This window comes from Thalia democratica, chromosome 3, assembly GCF_965202585.1.
Source record: "Thalia democratica chromosome 3, ktThaDemo2.hap1.1, whole genome shotgun sequence".
In the NCBI taxonomy this organism is placed as follows: domain Eukaryota; kingdom Metazoa; phylum Chordata; class Thaliacea; order Salpida; family Salpidae; genus Thalia; species Thalia democratica.
Window position 1 is genome coordinate 50,006,307 of NC_139167.1, and position 10,906 is coordinate 50,017,212.

Here is a 10,906-nt window from a genome sequence, read left to right on the forward strand (position 1 = left end):
AGATGATGATTGCTGCGACCACGGATATTGTTGTAAAAATGCAGGAAAAACTAATAATTCTCACATTTGTCAAAACGAGGAAATTTGCTGTTATAAGTCCCTTCATTGCTTTAGACCAACGAAAGAAGACAAGAGCTTAACTATGGGCGAATTATCTTGGGTGTTTACAGTCGTGCCCTTTTTAATTGTGGTTTTATATTTTATTGCTAGAGCATACTGGGCCAGAAAGTGGAAAAGAAATAGAAGTATAGAGTTCCAATTTCAGAACAACCAAATGTCTGAGTTTCCGACTAATTTACAAGAAAATAATCGGGGAACAAATTATGCTGCTTAAAGTTATTAACTTAACAACTTAAAAAACAGCAGAATAAAAAAAAGTTAAGTATTTGACAAAAAAAAAACTTTTAGTCTAGGAATTTAAAAACTAGTCATAAATAGTATATTCTTAATTATTTTTGACTTTGAGAAAAATTTTTCAGTGTTTTGGTATTAATTATAAAATACAGCTTAATATAAACTAAGTACAAGTAAATCTAATTTTGGGTTTAGATAAGTTAATTGACGTTAGTCTTAAAAAAGCTAGGTAACAAAATTAGCCTGTTTTTTTTTTCTGTCTAGAAAATTTATTAAAGTAGTAAATTATAATTTTTTAGTGTTTTCTTATTTATAACAACATTAATTTTGCTGATAATTTGAATAGATCTATTGAACTAGTTAAGTATTGATATAAACTACACATCGCAACTGGTTATTTCAATAAAAAACTAAACAAAATATACTAGATGCGGCAGCTTTTTATAAGTAACCGGCCAGATTTGTTAGAAAGAGTTTTTTGTGGCTATCGTTATTATAAGAAAAACTTTTAACTGATTTATTCTAAAGGATATTACAATAATAATACAATAAACATTGTTACTTACAACCAAATTTGAGCACATTTGTTCATATTTATTTGATTTTATTTCAAAAAACTTTTAAGCTGTTCTTTTAATTGAATTTGTAAAAAAAACCTGACAATGATATGGTAGAGTTTTTTATACAAAACTTTTATAAAGAGAACTAATTTAAATATGCAATTTTAAAGTGTTTCCTATGTTTTTTGTAAAGTCTTTTGAAATTTTATCTTACTTATTTGTGATCAAAAACACATATTTTTCTAATGCTGTCGAAATTTAAGTAAGATGTTTATAAATAGATATAAAAAACGATTTTTTGAGGGAGTAGACCTTGTGAATATACATTGAGGCTGTTTAGATTGTATAGCAAGGTTTCTTCCCTAAAATATGTGATATAGTCCCCTTTTAAACTAGAGGGCTGTCAATGAACTTTTTTATAATTATGTTTTTGAATTTTAAAAAATATATACCCATTTAAATAAAGTAAATTGTAGAAAAAATTCTAAAACTTAAGTAAAAAAACATATGATCGACGTTATTTCACTGAATACCTTTTTTAAATAGAAATAAACTTTTCAAGATGAATCTATCCTCCTTACAATACTAATTATTTTATTGAAATACGAACGGTTTGTGAACGTATGTAAAATCTTACAGAACATAAAAAATTTAAGCTGCTAAACTTTTTTATTTTATAATATAATTGTATTCATGTTTATTCTTAGTTAAATTTTTGTGAAAAGTGTTTTATTGCTAGCTGATTACTAACTAAAACTGAACAAAAAAAAATGTTAATTTAAACTAATTTTTTTATTAAGCGTACTGAATATTGATATATTTAAAAGTCATGAAAAGTGAATTGTAAAATTAAGCAATGGTTAAAACACTTATAGCTCCTGACTTTTATTAGTAAATTTATTTCTTAGCTTTCTTCTAATTTTAACTTATTTATATATAGTTTTGTTTCTGCTTAATGTTTAAACTATTTGATTAATTTAACAGTTCACTTTCCACGATTTTTAAAAACATTTTTTCAGAATTTTTTTAGTTTATTTTGGTAACTGGCGAGCTCTTTGAGCAATGCTTAGTTTGCTAAATAAACATTTAAAAAAAATCAGTGTATACAGTAATAAAATGAATACCTAGCGCCTACACAAAATTGTTTTATTGTTTTGATTTTTTTAAAGTTATTTAGTGAACTTGTTAAAATCAATTTAAACTTGAAAATAAATTACATATAGAAATTTTTTCTTAGATTATTTTAAAATATGGATATTATACTTTTCAAAACCTCATGACTAAACAGTATTAAAGTCCTGAAATAGATGCTCTTATCTCAGATCAAATTTGATACTGTTTTAGTCATTAAATATTCTAAAATACTGTTTTAGCTTAGAAAAAACTATTATAAATTTTCCAAAAAAAAAGTTAAGTATAAAAAAAGCTTATTAAGGTAAAATTAAATAAAATTAATAAAAAAGTTAGAAGCTTCTAAATGATTCTAAAAATTCCTTAAATGAATAAACTAATAGTTTTTAAAAAATTATTTTAGAATTATTTTATTTGGTTTCCAATTGTTCTAAAAAATCAAAACCTCATGTCTAAAAAAAAGTATGTAAAAGAAACAAAGCGTACAAATACATACAAAACTAACTGAATATAAATATACATCAAAAACAACAAAAGCATAAACTAACTATGTTCACCTAAGAAATAAGTTCGATATATTAAGTCCTACTACACTTGTTTTTGTGGATCAAAACATGTGACAAAACTAAATTTCAATATCAAACTAACAATTTTTTGGTGATATTAAAGATTTAAACTGAAAATTTAGATTAATGTTTAAAACATGATCACAATTTTCTTCTTCTTTTTTTTACGTAATTCTTCTTGTTTTCTTTTTTCTCGCTCTTTTTTTTCATCAATATCTTCGTACAAACTCAATTCTTCATCCATTGAAATCTTATATCCTCCACTTGAGCCATACACACGAACCTTGGTTTTATTAAATTTTTAAATATTTTAATATTAATTCATAAAAAACTATGAAACTTAATTTTTAATCAAATAAAGTGAATAGGTATACACCTAAATAGATGCATGTAATATATTGTTTTACTGAAAAACTTTACTGCCTTGTTTTGACTTAAATAAACTTGATATTTATAAACATATGTTTACATTTTTAGTAAATTCCATTTGCTTAAAATAAATCTTTTTTGTTACCAACTTCAACATGATATAAAAATGCTCGAAATTTTCTTTAAAAACATAGTATGAAAATTAAAATTTCATATAAACCTAAACTCATGGAATCTATGTTGTAAAAATTTTAAGTCTTACTTCGTCTTTCACTTGTCTTTCCGGGCAGTCACGCTTGTAATGTTCCACGCTGCCACACAGCTGACAGGATTTTCCGTCCATGTACAAATTATCAGGGTTGTCAGGACATTCGCGTGCCTGGTGACCTTGCTTCTTGCATATGAAGCACACGGCAAAAGGAAGTTTTCCTTATAAAAAAACACTTTTTTTATAAGGAAAACAAAGTTAGACAAAGATGCATTGCATTGCTGAGTTGTCAAGTTATTTTGAACAATATAAATTTAAACAATCAGTAGTGTTACATATTTAACTGAACTGGTAAATATTTTGAAGGTTAGAATGTGATTCAGTTTGTTAGATTATTTATTGCAGCTAAAAGATTAATTCTAAATTCAATTTTTCATATGAAATTACCTTTTTCGTTTTCACCTACTTAATAGTAATTTTTTTTATTTCAAGCATTTATGTTCTTAATTTTGTAAATATTAAGTCCAAATTCGTAAATTGCAGAATTTTTACTTTATAAGAAATTATCAAAGTAAATTTAAAACTAACGTTTAACTGAGTAACATGAACTAATTTACATACCTACTTAGCTTTTATATTGCCATTATGACTGTATATATTCAACTTAAATAAAAAGTCTTAAAACTAAATACTTAAATTGATAAGACATTTAAAATTGATTAGAAACAGTCTTTGAGAATGAAATAAAACTTATTTAGAATTAAAATAGGGAGCATTTTTTAAATGATATTGATATTTTTTATATATTTTAATATCAGCTTAATGTTTACTATGTTTAAAAATACAATTTGTTTAGTTATTAATAAACATAAATTAAGCGACATTAACTTTTAATCTCAAGTATTATTAGTAAATATACTTCAGTTATATTAAACGAAAATACTAGTTTGGAATTATTCTCTACAAATTGTAGAAAAGAAGTGTAGAGTGGTATTTTCAATAATATTTTACTTAAGTAAATTTTACTTATTTTTTAAATGATTTCATGTACACAATGTAATCAAACAATACTGTAAGATTTATTTTTGCCTACAAAAAGTTTCATACTTATTTTACTCTAAATGGATCTAATAATTAAAAGCATGCTGCGTTTATTTTTTGAAGATGAAAATTCAAGCTTAATTAAGTGCAACAAAATACACTATAAATATTTATTTAAACAAATACCCTTAGGAACGCCTTTAACTTTGCACTCTCTACTGGAATGGCCTGATTTTCCACATTTAAAACATATAGACTGCTTCTCTTCTTCATTGTAAAGAGGACAATCTGCCATACCATGGCCTTTCTTACGGCAATGAAAACATACCTAAAATAACAGTGATATGTGAATTAAAAAGATATAGTTAAAAAAATATATATTGCTAATAATTACTGAGAACATCAACTATGTTTTTATCATTTAAAGGTTTCTGAATATATTTAATAATTACAAAACATTCTCGTTGCTTTTTAAGACTTCTTTTCCAAACATTAAAATTAAGTTTTAAATAAGAGCTTAAATTAAATAATGAACTATAAGTCACTTTTTATATAACAACAAACTTCAATAAAAATTTGGGATACAGTTTTTTGTAAAAGCTACTCATACAAATAAATAGACCACAATCTTTTCATTTTTAGTTTCTAAGAAATTTTAAATTCACAAAAAATTGTTTAAATTTTTAGAGCTGAGGACCTATTTCTTCGGGAAATGTTTCTTTGCAATATTTTTAAACTTCTGTCAGAACAAGTTATGCAAAAAAAATCCTACACAATGTTTTTTGAAATTTAATAAAAATTAGACTGAGTAATTGCTCAAAAATTGTAGTAAGAAGTAGAACTTTAGTTAATGTCTTTAGTGTGAGCCCTTCTTAAGGAACCTATGGAACTCTTCTTTAAAAATAACTGTAAAGAGCATCTGGTAACTTAGAGTAGTGGTCTTCATGGTGTGCACCCATGCACACAAAATTAATTTAGTGATACACAAAAATAAATTGAAAACTTAGACTAGATATATGACTGTATATTGATAAAAGCAAAAAAGAAAGTCCTTGTGTTTGTGGGAAGTTTTGAGCTTAGACACAGAATATCTTTTTTCCAGCTTAGAGTGCACAAATCTCAATTACTGTGAAAACCACTGACTTAGAGACAATTCTTAAAAATAAGACTAAATTATAAAAATTGATTTACTCTCATATTCTACAGTAACTTTTACTAGTGGTATGCTCAAAAACTGTAATTAGTTTTATGTATACAACATTAATATATACCTGCACAAAGGGTTGTTGGAATGGTATATATTTTAAGGTTGTGAAAGGTTTATTGAATTATTTTTTAAGTTTTTTAATTACATCCAGGTTTTATACAAGTTTTTTGGTCAATTTTTAAAATAAAACTAAATTTTAGGTCTTCAATGGTATAAAAGTGTTAAAAAATACTGCAATGCTACTTAAAATGTAATTTATTATCTTTTTTAGTGTTGTTAGCTTTGATGGCATAAAAGTACAGTAGACTACCGCTTAAGTACGCACTTTTTTTGGTACGCACCCCGCCTTAAGTACGCACTTATCCAGAAAAACAAAAAAATAATTTACTTTTTTTTTACTAAAAAACCAAATTTAAGAGCTAGTTTAGAAAATCTACCTTCTGGACAAATACAGCATTTAAAAGATTTAGTGTCACTGTGAGTTGCTTGATGTTGAACTAATGAACATTGTATAGCAAATTTTAATAACTATGTTAACAAAACTAGAAAAATAAAAGTTTTAAAAATACAATTCAATCTACATTTTTAACTGTGTCATTATATGTACAATTTATTTATCAAAATAAAGGATGTTATATTAGAACTTCTAAAAAAATCCTGTTTTTTTGCTTAATTTTCAATCATCAAGTTTTTCCAGATTGTTTAAAGTTTCCAGGTAGAATGGCAAACCTGCTGAGTTAGCCTGAGAGTTTTACAGCTTTTAAACTAGGGTGAGTAATACTGAGTAGTCTAAGTGGCCTGAGATTGTGACAGTCCTGTTATTAAATGTTAATAAACTAAACACTTATGTAGTGGTTGCAGAAAAGTGAAAAGAATAATGATGTTTGAGCTGTAATGCTATAAAATAAATAAATCTAGATGACAAATTTTAAAAAGACCTACAAATACAACAAATTTAAGTCATAATTTAATTTAAATGTACACACATTGATGTTTTGAAAATGTTTGGTAAACACAATGTAGTTTGGTACTTTCCCTCTAACAAAACAAAATATGTGGCTAGCTGTAAGAAAGAAAACAAACAACTAAATTTCATATTATACTATGTTGTCAAAGAGTACGCACTACCCGTGCTAAGTACGCACTTTTTGGTCGGGTTCAATTTGCGTACTTAAGCGGTAGTCTACTGTATATCATTTGATGTACGAAAAGAAGTAATTTAGATATGAATTTGTTGGATAAATAAGAGCTAAAAGTTCTTATAGTTAAGTATAATAACTCTTTTTAAAAACCTTTTATTAATGTTTCATTAGATCCGATCAGTTGTTTACATAACAACTTTAAAACTTTAACAGGGTTGGCAAACGTTTTTGGCAAATTTTCTTAAGGTTTTCAAAAGTTTCTCCAATTGTTTTTAAAGTACACTTTTTTGGGTCTTTTTTTTAGTTTAAAGTTAAGTTTAACGGAAAAAACTATGATAAACAGTATAAAAACATTTAATAGATACTTGTAAAGCTACTTCAAATGTTTTTATTAAAAAAAAAAATTTTGATGAAGACAAAAAAATTTATCTATATGGTAGATTATTTGTGTCAACTCAAAATGTTTCTACTTATCATGTAAAAATTGTTCAAAATTTCTCAAATTTCATATTTTTCCAGGAGTCCAAGTTTTTTGGCAACCCTGCTTTAAGGTTTAAGCTAAATAAATTCAAAAAAAAAATCAACCATGCCTATTTATTACTGTTACAGCAGTTAGCAAACTATTTTTTAACGTATACCAAACATATTTTATCTATTTTCTATGCAAACTTTAGAAGGTATAAAACAAATTTTTGGTCATTTGAAGTAAATGACTACTTCTTAACCATTATATAAAACAGTATGAAAATATTTAACTAGATATGAATCACAATAGTATTAATTAATACCTAATAAATTTAAAACCAACTTTAGATTCTTGCTTTTTTCTTTGGCGTTTTATTCTTCTATGTTCTCTTCTCTTATCTTTTTTAGCTGCCAGTGCTAATGCTGCTTGCTGAGGATCATTTGAGCTTCCAACTTTTATTTCAGCTGTTTTTATAACAAATTAACAGAATTTGAGGTAAATAGGTAAAAAATAATAAAGTACCCTATTTTAATTAACTTTTTATACTTTTTACCTGTAAGGAAGAGTGACAGTTTTTATTACAACATAGTTAATTTTGCAGATTTATAACAAAACTAGAGAGTTCAATAGGTGTTCTCCGTCTGATCTTATCAAAGTAATAAACAAATATAATTTAGATCTTTTTTTTTTAAGATATACTTATTTTTTCTAGTGCATAACTTTATTTACTCTAAAAATTATGAAAAAAACTGTTTTCAGAATTACAATCTAATGAGTCAAAAAAACTATCCTGAGTGACCTTTAACTGTCCTGAGTCAACCTGAGCTTAAAATAATTCAAACTGTCTTAAGTTAGCCTGAGATTTTCAAAAATTCTTAAGTTATCTTTAGTGTGTGGCAACCCTATTTTTAACAAGTAAGCAATTGTTTTTTCAAAACTTCAAGCTTCTTGTTTTATACAACATAAAAAAGTATGTTTTTAAATTTTAGAAAATATTCAACAACAAATTTCCATCCCATACTAATTGTTATAAAACTGACTTTATTTTAAAATTTAATAAGTTATACTAAGTAAACTCAAGTTCATACTTTAACTTTTAAATTAGACCAAAAGCTAGTTTAAAAAATAATTACTTTAATTTTTTTTTAACTTTTTGACTCTATATAATAATTTTGAATCTTACAAGGTTTCTTTTTAATCTTTTTAGATAGTTCATTCCAACTAGTAGCATCATGAGCCAATTTTTTTTGTTGGTGATTGCCTGGTCTTGCCCATCTAGTCATAATATTGTATTAGCTATTTCCTGAAAACTTTAATTAATTATTGAAAAGAAAACTACAGATAGTTATAAAATATAAATCATAAATTTTTATTTTTAAAAATTAAATCCTGCATAAAATCTATTTAAAACTTAGAAGTGGACTTTCTGTGAAAATTTTATAAATATTGGTGAAAACAAAGAAGGTATATTTTTAATGAAATAGTCTTTTTCATGTTATTGGTTTGCATCTTCTATAAGGAACCTATTGAGCACAATAACTTTAATTTCCTATGTCCCAAGAGTTAATTTTAATCTTTTTAAGCCATTAAAAATGTCTGAAAACTCAGATAAAACTCTAAAAAGTAAAACCAACTTGTAAAAATCAAGGTGGACCTCCTATATGCCCTTAAAAAGATTCACCTGTTTGATTTACTACAGGTATACCTAATCAAGAAATAAATTATTTTTCTAAAATGGGTACCAGTTTTTATTTTCTTTTGTAGATATTAATATTTCTGCCTGTTAGTTTTTAAACTTTTATTAAACACAAAACTTAGTATTTTTATAAATAATTAAAAAAAAATAAAATCATGACACTCAATGTTTTTATTTTTTGAGCTGTTGTTATAATTTTTTTCAACCTTGATTTGAAAAGTAACAGTCCATAAAATTTTGATTATGAAAATAATAAGGTTTATATTTCATGTATCAACACACAACCTAAATTAAGTAGGAGTCGGATATTCACTAGGCTTCACTTTAAAATATATAGCAATTTTGCTGAAATGCAATTTTTCCATTAAATAACACATACACACCAATAACCATAATTTCTCACACTTAATTCTTGACAATATACCTACTAATTTCTTGTAAATTTAACCCTTTTTCCATAATGTCTAGTGTATAATATAAATATTCACCTTAAGTCATTAACCATGGAACTACTAAATTCAATAATTGAATTTTTTTTGATAAATTTTTATCTATAACTCTAAATTATAACCCTTAGCCTTCTACTGCAATTTTTTTCTTCAAATATTTTTATTTTATTAATTATTCAGAACTTCTCATCTAAAACAGTTAGAAATTCTAGACTTAGAGAAGCAGTTATGTATATATACAAGTAGTCTGATCAAATCCAGTTTTATTCTTAAGTTTTAAAAATGCTTGATTAACTTGTATAAAACTGTGAAATAGATGAACTAGAATAAATTAACATTAGTTGGATGGCGTAAATTTAACAACGCCTTTAAACATTTTAAATTTAAATGAAAACTAAAATTTAGTAAAATGATATTTTTGAACAAATATAAATTGAAGCCAAACTAGCAATAAACTTTAAATCTTAGTTTAAAACTTAATTCAGGGTTGCCAAAAGTTTTTTTGTAAATTTCTTCCACCCAGGTTTTCTGAATATCTAAAAAGTTTAAAAAATATGTTTTATGGTCTATTTTTTGTACAAAATCAAACTTGGAGGTAAAAAAATTGTTTTAAATAGTATAATAATGTTAAAAAGACACTGTAAAGCTACTATAAATGTGTTTTTTAAAGGTAAATTTTTAAAATGATACACTTTTTTTGTTTTGTTTTTGTGTGGGATTTTTTATATCTAATAGAAATTTTGTAACTTAACACTAAAAATTTCTTTAAATTTGGAGGTTTTCATGGTTTTAAAGTAATTTTTGTTCTGATATTCCAGGTTTTTTTTTTAATTTCTCCAATTCCAGGTTTTTTTGCCTAAATTGTCAAATTCCGGGTTTTTCCGGGACTCCAGGTTTTTTGGCAACCCTGTTCATTTTGAATTTAAGATTTACATATCATTATAAAAAAATATTTAGGTTAGTATAAATTAAGTAATTAGTTAACTTGAAACAACTAACATGCACAAGTTCTTCTTTTTTAGGAATATTTGAACTTCTTAAGAACAATTTTTTACATTCAAAATCTAACTGTAGGTATAGAAGGGGAAAAATGACTAAGTAAGAAAAGTTATTTTTAAAGTGTAAAGTTAAGAAAAATAAGTATTGAATTAAAAAATTTCTTTATAATTGACAAGTAGTTTGACTAAATATCTTGTAAATCTTTAGCAATTGGCTAGAAAACTTGAGAAACAAGAGAAATGGAAAATATTTTAATTATATTCATAATTTGCAATTTATGTAAATTAACAATTTAGTAAAGGAATTATATAATATGTTAAATTTTATACAAAACTACTCAAATTAAAACTGTATAACAACACATTAAACAAGTTATTTTTAAATATCTATAATTTAACAATTATTTTCTTAGTTTTAATTAGTATTAGATTAGAACAATAAACTATGAGCAAAATGATTAGAACAATAAACAAAATGCAATTAAGTAAACATAAATAAATATATATATATATGTTTATACATGCTACTTGTGCAATAGTACTCTTTTCAAATTAACTAACAAAAATTGTTCAACATATAATTATAATATCTTGAATAAACTTCAATTAAAAATTCTACTAAAAAATATTTGTTTTGATAACTGACGCTTGTATGGTCAAAACAACTGTCAGCAAAATTGACAAAATTTTTTTATTTTATATAAATTAAATATATACAT

The 10,906-nt window shown here is 24.8% G+C and overlaps 1 protein-coding gene across 1 annotated transcript; it reads right to left on the reverse strand.

The window, feature by feature from the left end:
• Positions 1-1,794: 1,794 nt before the first annotated feature.
• On the reverse strand, positions 1,795-10,259 carry LOC145831574 (zinc finger CCHC domain-containing protein 9-like). Its single transcript, XM_082938874.1, has 6 exons — positions 10,189-10,259; positions 8,228-8,347; positions 7,387-7,508; positions 4,416-4,557; positions 3,243-3,409; positions 1,795-2,894 (listed from the first exon to the last, which is right to left on the reverse strand). Exons 2-6 carry the CDS (start codon positions 8,325-8,327, stop codon positions 2,742-2,744), a joined length of 684 nt encoding a protein of 227 aa, XP_082795000.1. The 5' UTR covers positions 8,328-8,347; positions 10,189-10,259; the 3' UTR covers positions 1,795-2,741.
• Between the last annotated feature and the right edge of the window lie 647 nt (positions 10,260-10,906).

Coding starts and splice junctions, on each gene's coding strand:
- LOC145831574 (XM_082938874.1), bottom strand. CDS start 8,327: ATGACTAGATGGGCAAGACCAGGCAATCACCAACAAAAAAAATTGGCT. Junction 7,509..8,227: donor AAAGATTAAAAAGAAACCTT/GTAAGATTCAAA, acceptor TTATAAAAACAG/CTGAAATAAAAGTTGGAAGC. Junction 3,410..4,415: donor AGTTAAAGGCGTTCCTAAGG/GTATTTGTTTAA, acceptor TTTTTTTATAAG/GAAAACTTCCTTTTGCCGTG.